General features: G+C 44.7%; 1 protein-coding gene and 1 long non-coding RNA gene across 2 annotated transcripts; one reads left to right on the top strand and one right to left on the bottom strand.

Annotated features, from left to right (window-relative positions):
* The first annotated feature begins 655 nt into the window (after window positions 1-655).
* LOC146596114 (uncharacterized) lies at window positions 656-15,198 on the top strand. The gene is made up of 5 exons (XM_085304829.1): window positions 656-789; window positions 6,545-6,717; window positions 12,401-12,534; window positions 13,196-13,357; window positions 14,917-15,198. Exons 1-5 carry the CDS (start codon window positions 656-658, stop codon window positions 15,196-15,198), a joined length of 885 nt encoding a protein of 294 aa, XP_085160955.1.
* A 1,908-nt stretch (window positions 15,199-17,106) lies between these two features.
* LOC146596113 (uncharacterized) lies at window positions 17,107-27,302 on the bottom strand. The gene is made up of 3 exons (XR_014895810.1): window positions 25,621-27,302; window positions 24,366-24,642; window positions 17,107-21,091 (listed from the first exon to the last, which is right to left on the bottom strand). It is a non-coding gene; the product is annotated as an uncharacterized LOC146596113 (long non-coding RNA).
* Between the last annotated feature and the right edge of the window lie 492 nt (window positions 27,303-27,794).

Below are 27,794 nucleotides of genomic sequence, written 5' to 3'. Positions count from 1 at the left end.
ACATGCAGGTAATAAGTTAACTCACAACATAAAGATCTAATTTTAGGTATATGGGAAAGCAAGTCATTAAGCCTAATGTGTTATTTCTTAGAGCAGTAGGAGAGCTCTGCCCAGTGCAGATAGTGTGTTCTGTGGCACCAGTTCTGTCACAGCCATGACTGCTACTGACACAACCTGGTGTGCTACGCACTTTATCAAACAACAGCATTCCACCAACGGAGAGGTCAGAGGAGTGAAAAGTATGAGCACAAATGCTAGTAGGGGAAAGAAATGTAGATAGCGAGGAGCTAGGTTTCTGACCAACCTGAGAATTACCATGATTATAAATTGTTGTGATTCTAAAATATAAATAAACTTCTGTTAGAAAAGCCAGATGTAGACACACTAGTCTGCATTAGTTACACTAGTCTGCATTAGTTTCAGCCAGAGAAATGCATCCTCCCTGAGTAACACTACTCTTTACCTGAACCCCACTGGGTTAAGCCCAGTTACTGTGTACTATTGGATGTAATAGGTCCCACAATCACTTGTCACAGAGGAAAGGATCTGGCAACGGCTGAGCCTCTTTCTCCTGCTTACTTTGCCTAGGGATCTCTGGAGAAATCTCTGTTACTGGAGAGCCCACAACCAAACAGTGGTGAGTGTTAAGCACTTCATGTTTGGGTCAGATTCATTCATCTTCAGTGGCTCCTCAGACAAAAACGTCAGATTGTGGACCACAGATGGGAAATTTGTGGGAAATTTTGGTCAGGAAAAGAGATGGGACCCTTCAGCATTCACCCATGCTGGGTAAGTACCCAACCTTTGACATACCATTTAAAGTTACCTCTCAGACAAACACTGCGTACAACCTTCCTTCTGCCTGTGGTCATCAACCTTGTCTGAATTTAGTGTTGACCCTACTCTGAGCAGAAGGAAGGACTGGAGATCTCCCGAGGTCCCTGCCAGTGTGCATTATTCTGTAGTTTAATAAGATAGCTCAGGTGTTGGTGGCTGTGCAGCCACAGCAACACAACAGAGATAAACAACACTGCTCCTCCAGGAAGGCTGATAGTCCATGCCGAGCTCTTTTTAGCCATCTGTGGACTGTGATTGCGTTTGGAGCTGGCTACGACGGCTCCACAAGACAGCCGAATTCTCCTCCTTCACTTTCCCTTTCCCTTTTGCCTTCCCTTCCCATTCCTCTTCCCTTTCCCTTTCCCATTCCAGTGGGCACTGGCACAGAGAGTGAAGGGAGGTTTCTCCTCTATCAGTGCACAGCCATCCACAGCGCTCCTCCTTCCCCACTTGCCAGGTGCCATAATCAGCCATACAGCACTGCTGAGGGCCTGGGACAGCCACCAAGGGTTAATATGCAAAATCTGCTGTATAAAACAAGCTATTTAATGAGCATCTCTCCCCAAGGTAATGACCAGAAATGCCAATATGCTCTGCTATGGTAATACTTTTAATGTAATAGTCCACTGAGGAGAGAACTGGTAGGTGAAGTGAGAAAATCCTCTCTCCTCAGCTGGATCACAATTTCAGCAAAGCTCATCTGCATTAATCTTACACTCATTAAAATCAGTTGTTGTGTCACTAATTCAACCAGTGCTGCCAAGCACAAAAATTAAAAATTCATGAGCCAATGTCCCTAAAAAACACCCTGTGAGATCGTCTTAAGCAGCATAGATTTTTTTTTTTAATATTAAAAAAGTCTAGCTGTTTCTTTGTGCTTGAAGTTCACATTTTCATGGGAGTTAGGAAAATGGAGATTTTTTTTTATATACATGTACATACATATATATATACACACACACACACACACACAATCTTGTGACTCCAGAGGTTGGTGCTTCCAGGAGGTAGCCTTACAAATTGCATCGTTTATGATAAAAAACAAGGGAGTGAGCAACACAGCCTTTTGGGGAGGAAGCTCACTTGGCTCYTTTCATGCTGCCTCAAAACTAGTGCCATTGCTAAATTGCTTGRCAAATAGTCCACCACCCTGGCCCCAGGGCACACTGTCCCTTGGGTTTTTAGTGAAGTTAGCAGCCTAGAAACAATGTCAACAGTATTTTTCCCACTTGCTGCAGGCTGGAATGGCTCTTGGCAGGTCGCTGGTCCCTCTGGAGCTCTGAGAGCAGAATTAGACCCCTAACAGAGACACAGAGCATGAGGTCCAGCATTGACCCAGCCAAGGGCAACAGTGAGCAATGGGCGGGGCTGTGGGAAAAGCTAAGGGAGAGCATTGCAACAGGTCATGCTTTGGTTGTCATCCAGGATCCCCAATAACTCTCAGGCCATTTCTGTGCCCCTTGGTCACTTTGTTCAGATTCCCAAGACCCAYACAGTTATTTTTTGCCCTTGAAGTCTACAATGGGCAACAAGGACTTTTATCTCCAGTGAAGTCTTCTCCAAGAGTTGACACTCTTTAAAGTATGCCTGTGCATGCAGAGCAGTAGCCAGGAGGAACATGCATGTTAACAGTACAAGCAAATAACTACTTTTTAATTGTCTATATGTGAACTACAAACTAGACATGATTTCTAAAATGCTCTAATTAAGGTCACTGATAACAATAGCTAGAGAGCTGAGACAAAGACAGTAAACATTTATGTGAAAACAAATTTATGTGAAACAGATGGGAACTCTGAAAGGGCTATCCAATATTTTGAAAATGATTTAGGATTTTATTCAATAGCCAGAACTGTGAACAATGTTTCACAAAGTGCCAGAGACCTCCCAGTCCATGAAATCACCCAGGGTTTCCAATTGCCTTAGCTGGCTAAGGTTGGAGCAATTATGCTATGCAGTCTGTGCCTCTTTTCACAAATGCTGTTTTCTCTCAGAAAAAAGACAACATTTACAAGTAAAGATAAACTATGAAAAATACCAAGCCAGACRAGCACAAATCCAACCCTGTTAAAAGGTTAGATTTAGCTCCTCCATACCCAAGCAAAATTTGTTTCCTGAAGCAGCAGGAAGGTGAAAAAAGATCAGTTGTTAGTGAGCATTACTTAGTGTCACTACAATTACTTTTAGAAGACATTCATTTTCTCCATGGTTTGGATAAATATCCATTTCCTTTTGAGGTTATGAATCAAATATTAATTAACTTGCTGGAGAAAAGAACGCTAGAGATATTAATGATTTACAAGGAATCCTCCAGCTGAGTAAAAAAAAAGAAGACAGTGAATTGGCARTTTTCAAAAAAGTCCTTATTCTGTTTGAAAGGAGCAATGAGCAAAGAATATATCCACTGGATACACTTACTGGGAATGTCAGTCTGTGGTTTGGTAGCAGGAAAAGGAAACTGTGATCTTGGCCTGTCTCTAGAACTTCAGTGTGGAGAAGAGCTTTGAGTTAAAAATTAATCAGTATTTTTCAGCTGGCAGCTATGGCACTCACACCTCTTATAACTGTCATCTCTGATCAGGGCAGAATCATCTGGTGTCTCAGAAAAGGTCTCTGCAAATGTAGAAACATTTTCCCCAGGAAACCAGCACACATCCTGGCAGGGCTACTGGCAGAATGAAACAGTTATTTCTTCTACAGAAACTGCAGCAGCAACTGTTTTTTCTTCTAAGTTCCCTCTCAGATGTTAACATTACAAGCCAGATGCTTCTTTTAGCACAAGCAATAAAAATCCACGGCGACCTTCAGGAAATTAGCAGAATAACCAGAGGATGCTCTGGCTATCACACACTCACATAAATGAGACCAGACCTTGGGCCTCTTGCTCTCTATGCTCCWTTTGTTCTGGTCTGGGATCTGCTGAACTAACTCGGGATTTGATGGACTACCAGCAAAGCAACAGCAACCTAAGGAAACCGTTCAGGTTTAGCTCTGCAAAAGCCTGAGTAACACAAAGGAGAAGAAATCCTTCCATGAAGATAAGTATCTTCCAAGCAAAAATGCCAAGACAAGATTTGACACCARAATTGGACGGCAACAAGAAATTAATTTATTGACAGCACTAATACAAAACCTRCAACGTCACTATACCATCACCTTTCTAGCATCCTAGTCTAAGACTGTTTGGCTGCATCTTTTCTTATCACTGCAGAACTAGGCACCTTCCAGATGACATAAATCAGAARTCTGGACTCATTATTTTGCAAAAAGTGAGACACAGCTATACATACTCACGGAGGCAAGATGATTAATGAAGCATCCCTCAATTGCATGCAGTCAACTTCCTTTGTCATGCCTGATGCTCCATCTCTGCATCCCCAAATCTTTAAAAGCTCTAAGTTCTTAAAAAAAAAAAGAAACAAAAATGTTGCATATATAATCAGTCAGTTTCTGCCTCTGATGACCATTTTTAGTTTATTTCTTTTCCTCAGCATATTCCCCAGTTCTCTACCCACATATGCCCACACTACAGACAAACTAGCCTAAAAAAATGGAAGAATATCTACAAAAACCCAACAATAATCCAGGGCYTCATCAAATTCCATGAATGTAAACTAGCTTAAGAAACCACAAACAACTTTTCTGTTATTTTTTAATATATTTTTTAGTGTTTTACAATCTTCTGCTTTTAAAACGTCATTACTTTGCTCCCCTTTCACCCTCTTCAGCTCTCTCTCTCCTCAACTATGTTCAGAAAACATTTCTCTCCARCCATGATTAGCTCACATTTCAGGGCAGTGCAAATGTACTTGCACACAGAGGGCAGGGATGATGAGTCAATTAGGCATGTCATAAAAGATTTAAAAATTCTCTTTCTGACTGGGAGTATTATGAGAGCCACAGTAGTAACAGAACCAGAGATGCTGACTTGGTCCAGCTTGTCCAGGGCCTCCCTTGTAGATAAAGAACAATTTCCTACAATAAAACTGCTCTCATCTTACATTAAATGTCCCGTGTGATAAGGCATCTGCCACTTAACTTGAAAGACACTATCACAGTCTAATAAATCACATTGTGAGAAAGATTGTATCACCAGTGCTCTTCTAACTATATCTCCCTCCCTCCCTCCCTCTGTATGTTCCTGCTCATCACCATGCCTTGCAGGGCTCACATATTATAGCTGATTAACTCATCCCCGAAATAGTCAGCCAAGSTAAGCTCTTTAATTGGACTCACTGGTCTTGCTGTCACCTCTTCTGTTGTTCCCCTCATTCCTGCTACATCTGTCAGAGGCACCCAGAACAGAATATAGAGTTCTAGGCTTAGTGTTGCAAAGACCTTTGAGCCTCTGAAGCAAAGCCCTASAATGTACCATTTATCATACAGACAGCAGCTACCACTGGCTTTTTCCATGTGTGCATTAAATTGGAGGGTGTGGATGTGAGAGACGATGCCTATTCAGTCTCTTTGCCACATAGTCAAGCCACAAAGTACTCAAGTGAAACCACACACATCCTTCCAACCTCGCTGTCTTGGCCAAGACCCAAACCACCCACCGGTAGAGTCATACTGGGCTCACATGCTCTGTGCCAGCACTACCCCTTGAGCAGAGATATGCGCCCTGCCACTTCTGATGGCTAGTTAGGAGAAATCTTAAAAAACAGTAGGTAGGACATTGCCATTGGCCTTACAGCTGGGATCTAAAGTGTCTTTGCAATACAAAGTGACAGGATTCTTCAACCGACATAAACTAAGAATTTAATGCACTAAAAATCATACACAAAGTCCAGTATTTAAACTAGTATGAGACCAAAGTGAGATTCAGTGAAATAGATTCTGCTGCTTTATCAGTTATCATGTTTGAAAATACCTACAGTCAATTACTGTCCATCTCAAGCTGTAACTCCCATTTACTACTGAGCCTACTGACCAACAGCACTCTTCTGTACCTGTCTGTGCCTGTTCTGTAGCCTTTGCTCATACTGTAACTGCGCTGGCAACATGTCAAAATACAGTCATTTCCAATATATGCACTGTAATTTGAGACACTTCAATGTTCCAGACTTGATTTTGATGTTATGGAACAGATCAGCTTTAGGAGAGAAAATGGAACAAAACGTTAAAGCTTTGGCACATTAGAACCATAGTAATTTCAAGCAGAACACAACACACTGGAAAATTCATACATACATACATTCATAAAACAATTTTATATTAAAAAGAAGAACTGCATTTTTAAAATGTCACTCTAAAACTAGCTGTTTCATAACCAATGACCTTGCAGGATGCGACTGAGCTGGAAAGGCATCACGGAAGCATGCAAAGACATTGCTGGGCCTACACCAAACCCTCTGTAAAGCCTGGCTACCAGGCACATCAGACAGCTGCACTAACCAGTAAATACTGATGCCAGTGGCTCACTGGACTGAGACCAGGGCTGGTTTGTCAATGCTGATCRTAGTCTGGAATAACAGAAAGAGGTGAAGGCTGTGGGATCACGGTTTGTTTGTTTCCATCTGCAGCTTCTACATCCTTCGCAGAAAGGAGCCACTGGCTTCCTTTATAGAGCAGACTATTCTGATGTACAAGGAGAAACCCTGTTTAACTTTCTCTGACTAAATATGACCAGTTTTGTGGCTTGGTATATCATAACTCAACTTATTATAACTCATTATCCAATCCAATCTTTTTTTCTTTTCTTCATCAGGGAGCCTTGGGGAGGTCAGAAGGAAACCAAGAAAGAAAGGAGTGTGACCAAACAACAAGCAATGGCTGATGGGCTTCTTCTCAGGCCAGGGGAACTTAGAATCCCAGAGGGAAAGCAAGTCCATGGGGCCAGCACCAGTGCCAGCAACATGGAGCAGGAAGAGTACGAGCAGGGTGAGGCTTTATCAGCAAGCCCAGACTAATGCATATACTTTCCACTGCKCCTGTAGGAGTCTATCTTCCACTGACCAGCACAGTCCAGCCCATGGGAGTGCTGGCACAGATTATACTAGCTGCATTTCTAACTGCTTAGTGGAATKAATGCATCACAGAGTAATCTAGTGCAGGGGAATGATACTGCCCTTGGATCTATCCTTTTTAGCCATGAAAATAAKTTAATGTTGATGTAATTAAATAGTGACGATTATTTGCCATCAAGCTTCACAAAAATGTGAGGAAAGATGTATGTATTTTAATTAAGTTCCAGAGGAAAAAAATGTACCCAGATTGCAATGAGATGAATCCCTTACTTCATCTGTGTGTCATCTCCTGCCTGTTTTCCTCTGCAATAGCATGATTACTCTAAGTTGCAGTCAGTGTGTTTAAAAAGTAAATAATCATTCCGAAAGAGCCAGGCCAGCATTTTGTAATTCCTGAGGCTCTGAAATGGAAGTCTTCACAGAGCCACATTTCTAGTGAGACTGATGGGCAATAGTTTGAAATCTTTGAAATCCCTGAGGGGAAKTGTTCCCTGAATCAGGGCATCAGGAGCAGACCCAGATGGAGCCATTGATTATTCTAACAGTCAGACAGCTTTTTATAGCTGCCAGACTTTTCCAYAGATTGCACAGGTCTGACTTACTGCTAAGAAACAGCCTGGGCCAGAGCTGTCTTTTTCATCTCAGGAATGCACAGCTGCAAAAGTGAGGTCTCTGTTCCTTTTGTGGAACGTGGCTCCAGGAATATGAATTTGAATCTAAGCCATTAAGGCTACACTGTAAACAGGCTCACATTCATAAGCATGCTAAGTAACAATCAGTATGGGATGTGCAGGTGTGCAGCGCTGACACCCTTTGTGTATGTAGAAAAAAGAAACAACAAAAACCAACCTGTGTCTGAACAGCAGAGAAAAAAAAAACAAATAAAWCAAAAAACACCCCCACAACTCTAACCACCTAATTCTATCCAGAAAGTTTCTAGGGAGTAGAGAAAGAAATAGAGCAATCATAATCAATCTTCTCTCCCCAGACAGTCAGCTGAAGAACCTTCCATAATGGAAAATAGTTTCTTCTTTTCTTTAACACTCAAGGATCCCTTGTGAAAGTCACTATTCCTCTAACAGAGAGTCAGATAGCATGTCTGTGGGCTTTTTAAAGACTAAATAATCTGCTTGCCATTATTGGTCCTTGTAWGATTAGACCAAGCAGTAGATCTCATGCTTAAAGATATTAGTTGACAGTCCCAGAGTTCAGGAACAAAATCTCACRTACTCCTCAATGGTCATGCACAGCCAGCCAGATGCACTGAGCTCCCTCTCCAGCCAAACACCTCCAAATATGTTTAATCCCCCTGGAAGTCAGCAAAACTTAAGTCCTTAAAGTTAAGCACCTCTTTACGTGTTTTGCCAAACAGAGAGTCTTGTGGAGTAAGYCACAAAGGTGTCTGAGGTAGTGCATTTTGCTTCACAGCATGGGATGTGTTGATGGCAAGCACATGATGAGTTACTCAGCTGACAGRCAGAAATGTGCTCAGCTCAGCAGTTGGACTGTACCTTTATCTTTATAGTTAAGCAAGAGCATTGCTGAACTGGGATCTCATTTCCTTCCCTCTGCAGTTTTAGATGCCAGCTCTGCCCAACATGCGACAACGGCTGCAGTGACACATTCTGAGCCAAAAAGTCTTACATATCATAAAGAGATGATAAAATTGGGCAACATCTAATCACTACCAGTGACATGGTCTTTGAAGGCAGGGAATTGAACTGGACTCTAGAAAATCAAGCTGCAGAATTGCAGCTCTGAGAGAAACTGGCCTTGTCAAAGCTTTGGAGGTTCAGATTTGCCTAGCCTGGACACCAGCTCCCTGCCTTTCCTGTCCTGGGAACAGCTTGGCTCCAAAACGTAGTGGGCTGACCACAACGTATGAACATGTTTGTTAAAACTCTCATTCACACTGTAGCCRCGGTGCTGATTGGAAGAACATACATCAGGCTTTTTGTCAAGCAAAATCCATTCCAACTGTCTGGGAGGAGAGCAAAATCTGCCATTACACTGCTTTGAAGGGTTTACAGTTCGCTGCAACACTTTATGTCTGCAGTTGTTTCCACAACTAAGTCCAAAACAGCTTGAGAACAGGAAGGAATTAGGCACTTATGCAAAGACCATTAAAGTCAAGGGGAATCTTTCCATTGACTTGAGTGTGCTTGGCTCCCGGCCCTGGATATTAGGCTCTGTTGTGTGGGTTAGAGCAGGAAATTGGAGTGGGACTTTGCAGGTTTTTCTCAGCATTTGCACAGACTCAGTGTGACTTTAGCAAAGGAATTCTCTGTGCCCAAGTTTCCCTGCATGTAAATGAACATGTGCAGGCAGTGACTGCTCATCCTGGATACAAGGCTCTAATTTACTTACTCTTCAGGCTATGCATCTCATCTGCCCTTTCTAGCATAAGCAGAGCTAATATCCCTAACAGGTGGAATAGTTCATTCACTATTTACTCAACTCGCAACATGATTTCTTGATGGTTCCTGACACATCTGTCCATGGTACATGACCTATGTATGACATGTCAGTCTGAGATGCAAAAATATCTCAAACCAAAAACTGATGCTGGTCTGAAAACTTGTTAATCCAAAGCTCAAATTCATATCAGGGGATGAATATCTACGGGGATCTTTGCAGCATTCACTGATTTCTCTTCTGCCTATTTGGTTACAGCCTACCATTTTGCACAGGAATTTACTGTCTCTTGATGAAGTGCAGGAGCATATACCAAAGTGATAAAAAGACCTGGGCTGCCTCCATTTTCACACAGAGAAACAGATCTAATGTGCACTGCTCAGGACTTAACCTCTGGAAATGGGTACTGCCTGAGGAGTGTCTTCCCAGGCACCCAAAACTGCAGGCATACAAAGCACAGGGCACTCCTGGAAACTTCAAGATCTTTTAAAATACAATAGCAAAGATCTTACTTTCCTACTAATAAGAGTAGCGATGTTTCTGAGGGCTCACTATAATACAGTTTGTCAAATGAGTTTACTAAAGTGCAATGTCAGTTCTGGATATAAGTGCCTGTGAGTCGGGCACAGAGGGCATTGGAATGAGTGCTGGACTTAAAAGATGTAGGTTCGTTTTCTCCCTCAGTCATATACTCCCAGCTTTGTTCAACACCATCACTTAATTATCTTCTCTGAAGGTAAAAGCAGGGAGCATATTTTTCCACTCCACACAGACCTGGATAGTAAAATCCTTTAGAAGCTATGGAGCATGCGCATACTGTGGGAGAGGCTGTATCAGTGCTTGAGTGGACCAAATGGAATGGACCAAAGCCAGTGAACCCGGCCAATGCTACATACACATGAGCCAGAAGTTGCTCAGTCCAGTGAAGCGATGGCTGTGCTCTGATGGCAATATACTGCTGTAGGTTTTGCAAGAGCTAGTATCCAGTGGTTAGAGAAGGCATCCTTCCCATGCACAGTGCCGCTCAGTACTGCTAMCTTCTCACGGGCAGCACGTGCTTGGGAAAGGAACAAGGCTTTAACAAATGAGTTATTTAACCCATGGGCTTAGGGAAAACCTTTGCCTCCAGGCAGATGCTCATTACTTGGTCTAGGTTTAGAAAAAGAGGTGACCAAGCCCAAACTCAGCCTTCAATGGGGAGCACAGAAAGACAAAATCACATTTACTGCAAGAAACTTGATCCCAGAGAGTGGAGAGGGGCAGGAGAAGGAAACACATCCTAGTGCCAGGGGTGATCCAAAACAACACTGCATAGCCAAACTGCATCAACAGAGTCATGAAGGCAGATAGGAGAGAAACATCAGGGAACCAGTTATTTTTGACAGCTGCAGCCTCACGTAGACAGACACTGCTGTTTTCATATCAGAGACAGGCTTCAAGCAGCTAGCGTCTCTTTTCTAAAATGGCATAGACAGCAATTTTACTTGGCAKTAAGTTGCCATTCCAAAGATCATCTCTGCAGAGTGATGGCTTCTAGATACCTTCTGCAGGAGCATCCCCCTGCCAAGCTAGTCCCCTACGCATCTCTGTTAACCTGGACAGAGATGGTCATCCCATCATGGGAAGTCAACTGTGGCTTCTTGTTTTAAGAGGGATGTGGTTTTGGAAATGAGCTTTGCTACTACCTGCTGCAAGTTCACTGGTTTAGTGGGACAAATTGCCAAATTTGACAGGAACTAGGATCTCATTAGTGTGACCAAGGCTTTGGCAGAGTGAAGGCTTCTCAGCTTCCATTTATAGGAAGCACTGAGAGAGGTCATGGCAAGAGTTCAAAGCAGGGCAGTGTATACCATTGTATTATGAAGTCTAGACAGCACTGGATCTCAGCAAGCCTGAAGAACGCSTTTTCCCTGCCCTTGCGTATTGTTTAAGATTCAGCAGCATTCCTCAACCAGGAATGAAATGGGAAAATATTTAATTCCCTTGTTCAAATAGACTCTTTTGCATAATTGTCTCCCTCAAAAAATTCCACCTTCAAAGCTCTGCCAGGAAGATCAGAGGCTACCAACATTTCTGCAAGCATGCCAGTACAAATTCTCTTATTTGACCAAATGCCTCAACTRAAGTCACCTGGCTACATTCGCCCCTGCTGCCAGGCTTTTCTGGGGACAAAAGTGGGGGAAAAAATTAAACTGCCTAAAATCATGTTTGTATTCTGACCTTGAATGAAAAAGGTATCCTTGAAGCAGTGCTGGGCAATTCTTGAAACATCTGCTTTAAACAGTTTTATCGCTCGCTTTCCCTAACTCTGAGGTGACCAGAGAGAGCTGCAACTCAGAAACCCACCTGCCTCTGACTTCACTATCTCTATAGATCTCCAAGCAAYGCACCCTCCTCTGTTAAAAGACATCTAGCTGAAAAGTTTCCAAGCAGGTGTGCTTATCAATATCTGCACCCAGCTTCAAAGAAAGCAGAGGATATTTTGAACCTAAACCAAAAAAATAAAACAGAAGGAGCTTTAATTTAGCAGTCTTAACTGTCAAATGAACTTTCATGAGCTGAAGGACAACTTGTTCTTAGCATTTCAGCAGCTTCTGAAATATAACCCCCCAGGCAAGGCTGGGGGCAGCTGGGCCGGCAACTTCCTAGCCCTGTCACCAGACAGGGGACATGATGTCTGGCCAATGCCTTCCCACCTTTAACTGTTCAAACTGCAGCAGGGTCCAGTGGAAATTAATCAATTATTCAACAGCAATTCAGAGGAAAAGGATCAAATGATGATCTTTTTGAATCTGTCAGGCTGCTGTTGACTGCATACCCAGCACATACACTCTTTTCTTAAGTGGATTGATAAGTGCATTGAATCAGCGTTAGCACATGCCAGATGCTGGAGAATCATTTCCCACCATTGGCAATTATGAGGATGTCCCAGCAGTCAATAAGGCACTGGGAAGATGAGCCTCTGGTAATGGTTGTCAGGCCCTGACACAGTTTAGTGAGCTAAATCTCTGTAATAAAGAGATGTGAGGGGTTTTTTTGCTTGAATCATATGCCATTTAGCACTAGTTACATGCAATTTCTCCTCCTTTCATGGGGTTTCCACAGAAGGAATTCAGCTAGACATCCCTTCCTTTTGAGAGATGCTAAGCTGTGCCTCTCATGACCATGTTCTTTCTCTGCAGAGACTCAGTTACCAAGAGTTGATCCCCACACTGAATCAGCATCACCCAGCCAGGTTTATTCAGAGGGTACCATGCAAAACCATCTGGCCTCTTCAYGGCTGCTAGACAGCACCTCTAACCAGAGAAATCACAAGGTGAGTTGGTGAGACCGTCTTCCTCTCTCTGACTTTGTCCATTCTATGCTTCCAACCAAAGGCAAAACCTCACAGCTAGAGATAACAGAATCTGCCAAAAGCTCAGATTCATTAAAAGATATACGAAGTGCTAAAGCAGTGAAGGTTGCTTCCTTTATAAATGAGCCAAAAAAATAATAATCATACACGGGGAACATTCTGTGGCTTATGCAATAGCAATCCAATCTATTGCAAATACATGGTTGAACAACATTTTCAAAAGACTTAATGGGTGATTCCTAGAAGTAATGACAAGCTAATGTTACTCTTGTGCAGGGCAACAGAGCTGAGCTATACTTAATAGAGGAAAGATGATAAAAGTAATCTCCAAAGGTCTCTGCGCTTATATATTCTTTGGTATATCTTTAAGTTGTAAATGCCAGTGTGACTGCAAGGAGGATTTTCTGGATTGGATGGCAGTTCAGCGATTCATTGGTTTTAAGATCAGAAGCAGTCAGTAAAACATCTAATATGACCTGCTCTCTACCACAAGCTGTAACGTTTCATTCAGTATTAGGACACAGTCAGAGGTTTGATAAGTAACATGCCACCCTTTGCCAAGGGACAAAGGACTCTTTAGCTTGAGCAGGTCTCAGCATCAGAGACCCCTTCTCCCACACAGACTGTTCTTTGCCAGAGTTTTTTCAGACAACATGTGGAAAAAGAGCTGATGGAAAGAAGAGCAAGAAGAAAAGTCCGTGAGCAACTGTTTGGGACCATCAGTGCTAGTAAATGCCATCCATTTGGGACTATCTGCTCACCTTTCAAGGCCTTGGCAATCATGGTGAGTGTCCTCCCAGTCTCCTAACCTCCCCTGCCCTGCTGAAACTTGTCCTACCAGGAAGATTTATAATAGACTTGCAAACTCTGCTGCTCTGTAGTGCCTGGAGAACCTGCCCTTTCTTTTCATTCCATGTTACTTTTGGCTTTTCTTAAAGCAGAATTTTTTCTCCATTTAACTTCCTACAAAGATCTAAAAAGAAGTATGACCAGGATTTGTTCCAACAGCAGCAGCCATTTAAGAAGTATTGAGCAGATTCAAAGTCAGATTACTTAATTAAAGTATGACTTATAATGTTAACATTGAAATCATTTTAAAAAACAATTTTTATGTTAAATTTTTCTCATTGTTTATTTTTGATAAGATTAAAACGTTCAGCATCAGTTTCAGCTTTTCAGGACTGTAGGCTCAACTTGCAGAGAACACCTGGAAGAGGGAGTATTTTTTCCTAGAGAAAAATACTGTTTATTTGAAATATTTTAAAGGCTATGAAACCATCATTCTGGATCCTGCCTTACGTGACCACCAAAGCTAAAAAAAAAAAAAAAAAAAAATGCATTTGGAGTCAAATTCACCTTGTTCCTTTCAAGAAGCTGTTGCTTTTCTTCTTAAACCCTTGTTTAACTTTGATCGTTTCTATGTTTGAAATCTACCTGTCTGATTCTGTATGCAATACCTGTACCAATGAGCTCTCGCTCTATCACTTGGACTCTGACAACACAATGTTACAACTATATTAACTACATGAAATGCACTTCTAATGTCCCCATTATGTTTTAATGTATGAATTTAATTACTTAGGATAATATTTAGAACATGCATAATGTTTGATTTTAAAAGTACAGTGTAAATATTTAACTAATTAATGCACAAAGTACCACTATAGGGAACACAGTTAATTTTGGCTCTGATTTGTGAGAAAATACCTCTGTGCCAGAGCTTTAAGTGACTGGTGTGAAGGTTTGTCAACGTTACTGGTTACAAGGCAGTGCAGAGGAGTGTACTTAACTTGGGGAGCTGGCCTGCATCTCAGAAGCAAACTGATCGCAAAAGCCCAGCACACAGCATGGCCAAGTCATCCTGCTCCTCCTAGAAGCCTTCACCGCTTCACTAAACCAGACCATTTCAACTAGTTTAGGGATCTCTACACTATTTAATAAAATACAGTGTTAACGTTGCCCAAGACCACAGAGTGACCTTGTGGTAGAGTATTTTGCTCTTCTGAGGTATGTGCACAGGAATGAAAGGGAAGAGTGTGTGTTTGCCTGGCTCGATGCCCTTAGAAAATTCATCCATCCTGATGCCTCTGGGTATGTATCTATGAAGTGCTGAATAACAGGAAATCATTTGACTTCTATCAGACCAAATCCAGAGACTATCAAGCCTGCAATTAGCTATAATTAGAAATGCACTCCATCCCTGCACCACAGGCAGACTCCATACACACCCACACACATTCGTGTGCTAAAATGATCGATGGTACAGAAAGGCACGCGATACCAATCTCCCCGGGGGAATGAAGGGCGGGGGCCTGTGTGTTCACCCCAATCTCTGTCTCCTAGGAGATGCAGAAGCTAACTTTACCTCAAGACTCACCCATGACCTCCCAGATACTGAACAAGGAAACAGTTTGCACCACTGAGTCAGATGTAAGGTCTTTACAGCTAATTTTTCCCAGGCTGGACAGGGAGCAAGCAGAAACATCTATTCTAAAGGAGAAGCAGCCACCAGCAAGCCAGACTAAAACACCCTGGCTTCCCCCGTTGGTTAATTCTACAAAAGCCAGCCTCTGTTCTAGCAGACAGGCCAAAAGATGCCAGCTTCCCTCCCTGCTTCCAGAGTAGACCTCCCTGCCCCAGCAAAGCAGGTACTGAGACCATCAGCAGCCTCTGGTCCAGATCTTGGTGTTCCAGAAGTTGATCCTGGCCTACCATGCTGACTCATTGGTCTCAAGGCTAAATTTATCTCGGATATGCATATAAAGTTATCTTTTAAAGTATTCTTCTGTATTTTGGTTTGAAAACTGTAGATTTTCTGTCTTTAATAATAAAAGATAACCTGCTGGTGTAAGATCCTCGGATGAGCAAGAGTGAATTGATTCGTCAGCCTCCCACTCTGGCCAGCCTCAGCCTATCTTCTCAACCATCATAAACACCAATCTGCTCCTGAGAGCTTGGATGTGGCCAAACCCAGCGCTATTTTTGTATTGCTAATGCCCCTCAGAGCCTGTGCCAGCTCTCAGAATAGCATCCACAATATAATGGGGCAAGTTCAGTCCAGAGAAAGAAAGATTCAGTTGTTACCTGATTATCAAGGATATTTTGCACTTGTAATTCCCCAGTAGTTAGGATGCATTTTGAAAGCTCCCTGCTCGTGTCTCCAACTAAAGCTAACTGTTACTATATGAGCAAAATTCCCAGTGCTTATGAGATCTTGATACTTAGGGATCCAGTAAAATCACAGCAACCTCAGCTATAATTATTACCTTGTAATCTGCATGCCATGAATAACTATGTAATCCAGCAATAGCTGCAATCACTGCACACATTAATTTGCTCTCTATGCTGAAAAAAATGGTGGGGAAGATGGACAGCAACTGAGAGCTGTGCAGATATTCAGTAATTTTCAACCTTTTCCAGTGAATAGCCTCTTAACATTTCTCCTGCAAAGACCTTCATAACAAATATAACAAAAAAGAGCACAGGCTTGCCTCTCTGAGCTGCCTGTTGCAGATCCTTGAGAGTGCCCCATTGCCCTCAGTGTGAGTTGAAGCCTGAGAAGAAAGGTGAGTAGTTAAAAAAGACTTTGAGCACAATTAAGCTGAAGCCTTTTCTCTTGCTGTTCTTTCAGTCATTTAGTTCACAAGTGTTTTTAATGGCTATCAAAGTTCGCGAGTCTGAGCCAGCAGGGCACCCACGCCAAGGCCAAGGGGAAAACCTGCTATTTTCATCTCAGCTTGGACATATGGACTAAATGTTGGTGTTTTGTGTGCTGAAAAATTACTGGAAAATGTGATTTGGAAACCTTGAAATAGAAGTTTTTTCTGGAGAGGAACAATCCAGCTAAAGCAATGWGGTGCTGAGGGCAAAGGGGTTAGGATACCTCTTGTATGCTCCCAGGTCTACTATAAAAGGTTATTACTTCCAGCTATTCATCGTATCTTTTCACATCAGCTGGTTTCCTCTATAACTTATTTCAGATGAAACAAGCCAGGTTAGTTCTACAGCAAAGTTCAGCTCTTTAAAACGTTTACTGCAAGCTGTAGTGTCACTTGACTGAAATGGGAGCACAGGTCTGCCAAGAGACAAGACACTAGCGCCTGGCCACAGGGCAATGCCAWGAGGCTGACCCCAGGCTGGGGGCCGTAGCTCTTCCGCCATGTGGACAATGTATCTACTCACACCTGTAAGGCTGGAAGCCCTGAGCTACAATTACCATAAGGCAGGTACACATTAACTCTGGACCTATCCAAAAATAAACCTTCCGTGTTCTTAGAGATACATTTCAGCAAAGCCCAAGCTGTTCTACAAAAAACACAGGCCTCCTACAACTGCAATTCCCACCTACAAAAAAAAAAATCACATCAACAGAAACCTCCCAACTGGTGCTAACATACCCCACACAGACTGGCATCTCCAGCATGCATCTGCCTTTTTTTGTGAGATTTAAACACAGTGACTGAACACTTCACTGGAAAACAGAAAGGACAAAGCCAAATTCAAGATTTTCTCCTGCAAAGCCAAGTGGTTCTTTTAATGTTTAATGAATGCTTATTGAATTACATATAGTTCAAATCTCTCCCTTAAATTCTTAGTGCTTACAGATGCCCCTGAATGCATATTAGACAGAGATGGACAAATCAGTCAGCATGAGTGATCTCATAGCTCCCTTTTTCCATGCACCAATATCTCATTTGTTCACAGAATGAACAGGCTCTGGCGTTAATTATTAGTTATTTTTAATTCGTGTAAGGCTGGGGAGAAGGAGAAAAATCTTCCTCAGAGTTGGAGATTTCTTTATATGTTGCTAAATCTTCCTCYGGAGCTGCAGCTGCTGGTGCTAGGAGATAGAAGATCAGGCAAACAGAGGACCTCAACCTTGCGAACAGGAGGAATGAAATAACAAGTGCTCTGAACAGACCAACAAGAACATGTGGTGAGCTGCCGAGGTTTTGCTGACCTACCACATCACTGTGAGCTACAGAAACCATGAAAATCCCAGGCAGCTCCACAGAGCAAGCATCAAAATTTGAGGGCAATTTTCATGCATGTCCTAAAATCCTTCTCTCTCTCAGGAGTGGAGAGATGGTCTGAGGAAAAGAGGAGCCAAAAGATCCCATTTTCTTGGACAAATCTGAAGCACATGGGAAAGCACAGGGAGGAAATATTGCCATGAGAGCAGCACTCACATGCAAGAAAGCCCCTCACCCACCTGAGCCCAAACTGCCTCCCTCCCGTGAGTGTAGCCTCCGTTCATCACTCTCCTACCGTTACCAATCACTCTGGGGTACCAGGCAGCCTGGGAAAAACAATCTGGAGCAACAGCAAGCAAACACTAGCACTGTGCACAGTCTTGTACCTCTGCTCAGGCTGCCATCCAGCAGGCATCTGTGTCCAAAGCCAGCCTGGCACGCAGGGTACCTGCGTGTGGCACCTGCAGAGCATACATGGGAGCCAAGTGCTGAAGATTTGTCCTCCTGGGTAACTCTCAAAAGAGTTGCACTTCAGCAAGCAATCAGCAGACAGTTCTCCTGAGCTATTTTTTTCTCTCATATGCAAAAGGCATCCCAGGTATTACTTATGGTTCTTGAAAGCCAAAAGGAACATGGAGACCACAGGGACTCCCACTAGCAAAACTCCAGTTGAYAAAAACAAGCAATTTATACAGTTTACAGAAACAGCTGGGGGCCTCTCTCAGTGCCAATTAGACTGTTTCCCTGRCCAATTTTCATAAAAAGATTAGACAACTCTGCATCAGTGTGGCTCTGCAGTTTCACTAGCCAGGACACAAGTGACAAGGACTCTACAGCGTTTTGCTTGCCATCATCACAGAAGACCACTGAGGGCATAAAGAAACATTCCCCACTCTCTGGTTATTGCACACAGCAGACGAGCAAGCTCCTTTCACAGCCATTTACCTYCAAATGAGCAGTGAAGGCAGAACTGTGAACCTAAGAGCAAGCACAAAAAATCCCCCACAAGAGCTTTTGTGATATGCCTGGTAGCTCATCAGAGAAATATTGAGCTATAGGCTTACTCAGGCTYCAGCTGAAACCATGCGCGAGTATGAATTGCTAAGTGGAATAATTCATTGTGCATTGACTTTCACCACAGGCAGTAAGATCCAAATCCGTGTTCTTTCCAAATTACTATAATTTGCAGCCCATCTCCTGTGATGATGTACCTAGCCAGCCTGAAACTCCTCTATGGCACTCTAATGAATAGTTTAGTCTGAGATATAATTTTCTAAGATTTAAGATTTAAGTGCATGCTTTCAGGCCCTGCCCCTATACCCTAATGGGACCCTGATCATCCAGGCTTTCATCCAAGCACTCAAAGCTCCACACCACTGRGACGCTCAGCACAGAAACACAAGCAGAAATAAGACATAGCTGAAAGTGATGAATTTTGTCTTAATTGCCAGGGAAATATGCCAGGTAGGAATGAAGGGTTAAACATCAAAAACTCCAGATCAGGTCTAGAGAAGACAGCTCATCCTTGTTTTCTCTCTCTAACCTTACAGGCTGGCCGCAGCCTGAATCACTTGGCTAGGAAGGGTGAGTCGCATACCAGACATGAAGACAGCCCACGATTTTGGACATGTTTTTCACAGAACAAAGCTCTGCAGTTGCACTTCTATTCCTGCTTTATCTTATCATGCTGCCAGCTGCTCTGGCCCTTTCCAAGAGAGAGGAGAGCCACGCAAATGTCTGACAGGCCTTGAGACAAAAGCCTGCAGGGGTACCAGCACCATGGGACTCCGTGCCTTCTGCCAGGCGCTTCTCGTGCATCCTCTGCCYGCAGCCTCCTGGACCCACGGGCCTTGTTGCCACAGCCCTCTTGGCTGCGAGGAGGTTTGACGAGGGAGTTATGCTGGTGCAAAGCACTGGCTACATCACCAGCATGCTTCCRACCACCTGCATGTTCCTTGCTCCAAGGGACCTCAGTAAATCACTGTGCAGCAGTGTCATTTCTAAGAAGATTTAAGAGAAAAATTAAATCACTTGTGTCCTTCCTAAGAGGTAGTAACTACTACAAGGCCGGTTCCGTAATATCCTGCTGCTATGTCAACAGGCAAGAGCAGCTTATGCTCACCCTGGCTGAGGTTATCAGTTTGCCCCTATGCCCCCTTTTTGCAAGTGGCTCTTGGCATTCGTCCTGGCCTTTTAAAGTGCACTTCAGCAGCTTTGTTCAAGTGCTTTTCTCTGGCACTATCAGGAAAACCTGTTCTGACCGTGTGCCTGAAAATCAGCACTGTTGCAAGAAAACTGGCTACTTCAGTATTCAACCTATTTCCCAGAAACAATTATTTCCCTTTAGACGGCACCTCTGTTTCCAATCTACACAGTATTCCATGCCCTGATATTCACACTTCAGTGGTGACTAAGGGTTAATAAAGAAGTCTAGAAAGGGCTTCATTAAATAACAGCTGAATTTTCAGCTGATAGACTCCTCCCTCCAAGCCTGATTACTTTCTTGTTCCAAAAAAAACAAAACAAAACTTACTGCCCCAGTTCTCCTGCAAGATAGCAAGCTCTGCTGTCACACCAGGCACAAGTCATATCCAGAGAGAGAGAACGAACCAACCCTTCCATAGCAATTGACCCGTAAAGCATTAAGAAAGGGCAAGTTAAGCCACAAAGATMATCTTTCTGCTCAAATGCCCATGTTTAAAATGTTAGGGGCATTTTTATACAGAGACATTTCAGGCTACAAGAAGTCCCAATGCTATAACTGCATCTTAATTTGATCTGAACACAGGATTTTACCAGACAGACACAGGCTTCTTCCAGGCAAATGTACACAGGCTCAGCGGCTGTTCGGCAGGGTGCTCGTATTCCGATAGCCCAAGAGATTCACCATTTCTCTTCCACTTTATTTTGCATCCCAGTAGTGCTTACAGCCATCCACAGCCTTTACTTAGAGCAGGGCCCACTGCAGGCACCAGCACGTGGCGTCCACTGGGCATCTGCTCACCTTTCTGCCTCGAGCATCCGCGTGGCTGCAGATCCAGTGCCCCCAAAGGTCCGCTGCTGACAGCTCCCACTGGCAAGGGGGAAAACCCTCAACGTTAATGCTGACTTCCGACAAAGTGAGAAAACAGGAAGCAAAGCTGACAACCAGTTCAGGCCCAAATAGTTCAAGCTGTTTTGATGGCAAGAAAGTCAGAGGAGCCTGTAGGCAATCAATTTGAATGCTGTTTGCACAAATCCAGGAGACAGATCTACCCAGGCATATTTATGAATGAAGCAGTTGTCCTCTTGAGGTCCTTCCCAGCTCCATGTGTTCTGATTTTCTAATTTATGCTGCATTTATTGTAGAATAAGCTATTTAATAAGTTGCTGTGGTGTAGCTGCCTACCCAAACACTCTATGCCAAAATTGTTATTTTTATTACAGAATCCTATGTTCACGCAGAGCACTTCCCCTGAAAAGCTGTTGCAAAACAGCTTACTCTGGTCAACTGTCCTGCGGTCAGCTTTCAAGCCAAGGTTAARATGACCCCATCTTCACTGACCCTGGTGAGCAACAGAGAGATGAATACTGTCAGGAGTGGAAAAAACAAGTAGAAACAAACAGAAAGATCTGAACACAAACATGGTGCTGCAAAGGCTGCACATGAAGCGAGAGGATCACCCTCCCAACACCTGATATTTTACTTGTTCTCACACCTACAGTGCCCTTACCTCGTGGGAAGTAAAGAATCACTACCTGAACTTGCTTTTAACCATCCCTAAGTACAGATGGTTTTTGATGAACAAATCTTTAGTTACAGACCAACTGGAAAGGATTTTTTTTTCCTCTGAGTAAATCAATATCAAAGAATTGTTTCTGATAAAGWAATTTACTTCCTTTACTTTTCATTCCCTTGTAGTTTTGAAACACAAGGCCATTTCAAAAAAAATCAAGTCGAAACATATAGCAATGTTTGAATGAAACACTGATTTTTTAGTATTTTTTTAATAATTTGGAATAGGTTTTCCTCCTGAAACTCATTACTAAACCCCAGCCCAAAAGAATGCATAGTCTTGGTTGACTTCAAACTAAAGTTTGGGGTGATTCAGCTCTGCTCCCCAGCTTACCTCTGGCTGCAGATTAGATGAGGTCTGGAGCAGTCCCTGCTCTGACAACTATCACGAGCTGCGATCGCCTTGGCAGAGCTGCTGATGTCCCCACCAACAAACTGGCCACAGACAAGGTGCCCACACCACCCTAAGGCTGCAGTTTCGCTCTTTTTTAGGAAAGGTTGGGAAGCCTCATGTTCTCTATCTCCCCCTCTGTAGAGCTCCTTCATCTGAAAACATGCATGGCCAAAGTCTCTCTCCTCCATCCCATAACTGAGCCTTTGGCACTTCCAAGGCCATCCATGACAGATAGCACAGCATGTTTYTCAAATCTCTGATTTTCTCTATGATAAATAGCATGTCCTCAGCATAGACTAAGAACATCCATCCTTACCTGGTTTAACAGTCTCACTTAATCTTCCTATAATAATTTGCCAAAATTTTATTACTTGCCTGCATTGGGTTTTCACTGTGACAAGATGCACAATCATAACTGCAAACAGCAGCCAGGATGGTATAGTTTCCAGTAAATAATTTAAAGCACTGTTCTTGCAGACAAAGAGGAGTCAGCCAGCTCCATCCATGGAGAGGCATAGTGTAAAAAGGACACTTAGCTCATGAGGCAACTGATTTTCTACTGGTAAGTTGTGCATTCCCTTCAAGAGCACATGTTCTTTAGGATAAAGGTGTCCTGTTTGCCATCACAGGCTACCATGCACATCAGCTGCCCAGAGACTGGCTATTTTCATTCATGGTCTGGATGAACTGGTTTTAGGCTGSGAGTCAGGAGGTTTGGGATCCATCCGTTATTCTCCCACCAATGGAAGAAAGCGTAAAGCCCTTCATTTCCTCTGTTTTGTAAACAGTCCTTGTCCCACTTACTGACATGCTATGAAATCACTATACAGAAAGACCCAAACCAGCCCACAGTGGTTTTACTAAGAAACTGACTGACAGATGAGCTACTGCAAGGTTCAGAAAACAAACATACRGAAGCCTCAGGGGGGATTTCAAACCCTCTACCCCGGGATTTGGGTGCCTGGCCAAGCCACTGGGAAATAGGAGCCTAAAACACAAGAGCATCAGCGCTTTACCACCTTCTCTTAGATTCACAGCTCTTCTGCTTGGCTTCCACTATACTGCTTCCTAACAATAGAAAAATTAATGATGAGTTCTTCTCTTTGAAAGCCATTAAAATTTTAAGAAAGTCTGCAGACAATCTGCATTTTATCTTCTTAATGGCTCTAAAGCCTCCACTTGTATCCAAAAATAATTGCACTCAGCAAGGGTTGAGGAGTATTCTTTTTCAAATCATGGACCAGATGTTCCACYGAGACCATTACACAGTTAACTACCAATAAAAGTCATTTAACAAACTTAATACTGATTAAAGAATGCATATATGCAACCCAGCACCATTAGGAGAGATTTAATGCAATTTGCTGTTATTTAACCTTTAAAAATAGATACACTTTTTTCATCCTCTTTGGCAAAGGCAACAACACCCAGTGAGATAGGCTGTTGAAGATGCTTGCTTTGTTTTTACTATCTTGGAAATCAGATCTCATAAATCAAATGCAAGCTGAGCCAGCATCCAGACGGCCAAAACCCAGTATTGCTTAAGAGGTCAGTGTAATTTTCCAGTCCACCTCGACATATCCAAGAAAAACAGTCCCGTGTCTTTGCCTTTGCGGGGGCGGACATACGGCAGTGAGAACAGAAAGTACCGTCCGCGTGCCCAGCTATACGGAGCCCACCATCGCCTCTGTTCACAAGCACTGCTCTACAAAGGCTCGGCCGACCTTGGCTCCTCCATGCTCCCTCTTAGGCACCGAGGGTCAGCGCCAGCTGGGGAGGCTCCACGATGGGGAGCCTGAAAATAGCTGGTACCTACCCCACGCAGGGAGCGCAGCCCCCGAACAGGGCTCAGCGTCAGCACCACTGGTGCAGGGGGCACAGCCCCCAAATGCAGCTCCGCACTGGGGAAGCCCGTGCAGCCTTCTTGGCCACCATGCATTGGGTGAGGGTTTCACAATTCGCCCACAATTTGTACCACCATCCACCCTTCCTCACACAGGACAGTCTGGTGTCAGGGRCTGAGTGCGGAGAGCCTGCCTCGACCAGCCGAACTGTCCATCTAAGCACACATCAGCTTCAGCCATGGTTAAGTTCAGGCCTGACACCTCTGGCTCACGCYCCGCTCTGCTTTTGGTGCTCAAGGTTCCACAAGCTACTAGCTTTTAATWTCTGAAAAGCTCCTATCTGAGAAGCTCCTTCGCTTTCCCTGCCGGCCTCCCCAGAAAAGGAGCCAGCACAGCGTAGGGCAGCCAGCCAGCTCTGGAGGAGCAGAGGAGCCTTCGTGAGTGCACACGCACAAGCCAAGGGCCGACGGCTGAGARATGTCAGAGACAGGGCAAAGAGGAGTGTGGCAGGGAGGGAAGGGAGGCCTGCAAGGACAGGCTAGAGAAGAAAGACTGGAAGCCGCCCAAGCACACGAAAGATGCACGTCATGGCCCAGCTCAGCCTTGGCCCAGGAGCATAGTTTTGTCCTTGGCTTATCTGTGCTCAGCAGTGCAAAAGCTAATTGCCAAGAGGATAAAAACCACCCAGCCACCTGAGCCCAGAGCACGTGAGAGCTTGCCAAAGCCAGGAAGATAAGCCTTGAAAGACCAGCCAGGAGAGGCAGAAGGAAGGAAGAGAATGATACCAAGAGCAGATCAGACCAGACCTGCTGCCAGGGGCCAACAGGTCAGACTGGATAGGTCCCAGGCAGCTGCAGGCAGGGTGGAAGCCTGTACCAGGGAGGTGGTCGTCCTATCTTCTGCCTCCCCCATCCTGCAGCAAAGGAGGCTTCCAACCTCTTGTTTGCACTCTACATATTTCTAAACTCTTCCTTTCTGATTACATTTTTGTCTTCCAAAAATCTCTGGAGTCATCTGGCTTCCTGTATCAAAACATTCATCTTCAGTGCGAGTGGCACTAACTGTCGTACCCAGGGCTTTTCTCTGTATTGTTAGGAAACAGAAATGTGTTCTTCATTTAAACACTTTTTCTAAATATCTCATTTTTAATTGCAAAGCTGAGGGAGAACATGAGACAGCCAGAAGACAAGAGCAAAGCCAAGCACTTCCCCACCCACACCGTGCAGCAGAGATCAGGTAGGGACCTCATACCCGCCAGGCAGGCCCCAGAGCTCAGCACCCACCACGGCTGTCCACACTCCAACCCRCCTCTCCCTTACCCTCATCCACCAAAGACCAACTGTGCCCAGGGCAGCGCTTTTATAGGCAATGCCTGCTCCTGATTGGCCCTTCCTGGCCACACCCCCTGGGTGGGGCTCCACGCCCAGTGGCTCCTCCCCCTCACGGGGGACTGGGTTGCTGCTCGGCTGATGGGGCCAGGGCAAAGAGGATGGGGCTGTTTCCCTGCCGGAGGTTTCACTGCCYGGTTCAGCCACTCTGGCCCTAAAACTGACCAGGGCTGGAAAACTYGAGTGGGTGCCAGGGCACAGGAGAGCGTATTTTGCAAATAGTCTTTTTTGTCACAGAAAGAGAGTGAAATTGCAACTCTTGGCATGAGCGTCTCCTTGCACGGCAAACTCAGCAGCAGACACATCTGTGCCGTATCTAGTGTCCTCCCTTGCCAAATAGCCCGATCGGATGCAATTGCTCAGCATCCGACGTCACTCGGGGAGCCCAAGCCAGCAGTTTTGTGTCCTGGAGCTTGTTGCAGCTGGGAAGGGCGTGTGAGAGGAAGGGCAGCGGCAGTCCAGGGCCAGCTCCAGAGGTGCTCCCGTGGGATCGGACCCCGGGATTCACAGGCCTGCTCTCGGCCCGGCTCCGCCAAGCCCTGCCACTAGCGAGAGGGAGCAGCAGGAAAGCCCAGGACAGCACAGAAACCCCGGCTGCAGCTCGTGTGAGCGAGCAGAGCCGTAAGGGCAGCCAAAACCGGCTACGTCATGGGGTCAGGGAAACAGCAAATACCTCCAACATCATTAATTTGCGTTCCAGAAGTGCTGCGCATCAGCCTGTTTTTTTCCTTGGGTGGGTCCAAGCTGCGGCTTTGCCTCTGTTTCAAGCATGTCCCCGTCCTCCCTTGATCCTTGCAGGCTTCTCTCCTTTCTTACCAAGCACATAAAGTAGAAACCTCTCTAACAGCTCCGTGCATGGAGCCTGCACCCGGCCCTTCCTCGGCGCTGATGTCTTCCGAGTCTTCCCTGGGCTGGAAACGTCACTAATTTACACCTGGAAAGGGCAAGGGACACGGGAGAAAACACACGCCGCGGGCCACGAGAGGCGCTGCCGCCCGGGGAGCGCGGCAGAGAGAGCAGCCGTGCTCCCGAGCCCCGGCGTCGGAGGAGCGGCCGGCGCCGTCCGCACCCCGCTTAGATCCACTGCGACAGCTGAACGGCAAGCGCAGAACTTGGCTCCTTCACTGCGTATTTACATTTTCTTTATAACGCTGCATGGCTGCCTTGGAGYTTAATCCTAGTAATTAATGAGACAGTCAGCAAGAAAGGGATAGTTCTCATCTCTTCCTCCCTTTTACAAACATTATGATCTGCTAGATCAGACTGTGCAATTTCTGCAGCACTTCAAGTAGAGTCAATGGACAAAACGCAGCAGACAGAGGCATTTATCTTTCAGCAAGTATGAGGCATCCCTAAGAAAAGTGATTTTTAAATCAATAACATGTAAAAGAATTCAATTTACATACTTACATCCCAAATAATTTGTTTTAAATTACATATCTGGGAAAACAAAAGAAAAATCTTTTATTTATTAAAGATGACTTTGAAAATGACCTGCTAGCTACTGTCTGAAATACAAAAGAAATCTTTCTTAATACGAGATGTCATTGTACATTTATTTAAAGCTTTTAATGATACGTTTTGGGACATTATCTACGCCTGAATATTTCTCCRTTGCAGTTGTCTGGAGGAGGGAGCCTTTCTCAGTCTTAAAATAGTAAATGAGGCCAATTATCTCATGATAATTCCAAACAACAATTTGATTCCTTCTTAGCTGTCAGTGTCCCATYGAATCACTTTTTACAGGTTAATTTTAGGAACACGTCTCCTTGTTTCAGTGCGCTTGAATGAGCACTTCTAAGATTCAGGCTGGAGACGGGTGCTTACCCGCACGCCCGGGACCTCGGCCCTTGCTCACAGGGCTCTCGGGGACGCAGCCGGTGCTCCTCCGTCCCTGCCTCGGAGCCCCACGGCAAAAGAGCTGCCTCTGCCCGGAGCATCGCTCCGGCGGCCAAGAAAGCAGCTTCTGCTGAAGACTCAGTGACCGGGAGAGAAAGGACAGAGAGCGGGAGCCCCCGGTCCGAACGGGCRCCGGAGGCGCCGGGGTGGCGGGGGGTCTGCTCCGAGCGCCGAGGCGCRTCCTCCCCTTTTAAAGGGGTTTTGACCTGGACTAACAGGGAAAATATTCCCAAAACAGCGCAGCGGCACGAACGGAAGCAGCCCGAGCAGCCCCAGCAAAGGCAGCAGGGATAGCCCTGTGCTCAGCGTGAAGCACTACTAGTTAAAACTAGTTAAAAAAGAAAGCAAGCAAAAAAACTGTGACGGACAGCGGAGAATTTAAGATATTAACAGACAAGAAGCGCTCCGGTCTCTCTGAAATCTGGGAGGAAACGGTACCCGCTGCCGTATCCTCCCGTCGGCTCCGCGGTCTCCCACCACGCTCCGCGCGCCGGGGCCGTGCTGCCGCGGCGAGCGGCCGCGCGCTGCCGGGGGCCGGCGACCCGCTGCGGCTCGAGCCCTCGCCGCGGCGCCTGGGCTTTAGGGCCGAGCGGGAAGGCGATGCCGAGCTGAAGGCCGTGCGGGCAAAATCCAGGTAATCTGGTATTACGAGYGCATTGGTGAAATGTTTTAAATAATAACAAGAATAATTTCGCATTCCGCGGTGTTAGGAGCTGGTAGTAACCAACGCTTTGGGAAGGGCAGTAGTGTTTTGATTTATTATACATTAATGGGATGGATGTATTATTTTTTTGTTTCTTTTTAATTAGTCTCGTTAAAAACTAAATGATCTTCCTGTGGAGCATACAAGCAGCACAAAGGCATAGACCCAGCTAATGTTTTTCTCCTGATGCAATTGTTTAGAATTAGTGTTGCAAACATGGAAAGATTTAATGATGGTCGCTAGGA

This window comes from Rhea americana, unplaced genomic scaffold (assembly GCF_003343005.1).
Source record: "Rhea americana isolate MKP2758 unplaced genomic scaffold, rheAme1 scaffold_21, whole genome shotgun sequence".
NCBI lineage: Eukaryota > Metazoa > Chordata > Aves > Rheiformes > Rheidae > Rhea > Rhea americana.
Note: the sequence above shows the minus strand (reverse complement) of the source record. Positions and strands in the feature narration are given on the sequence as shown.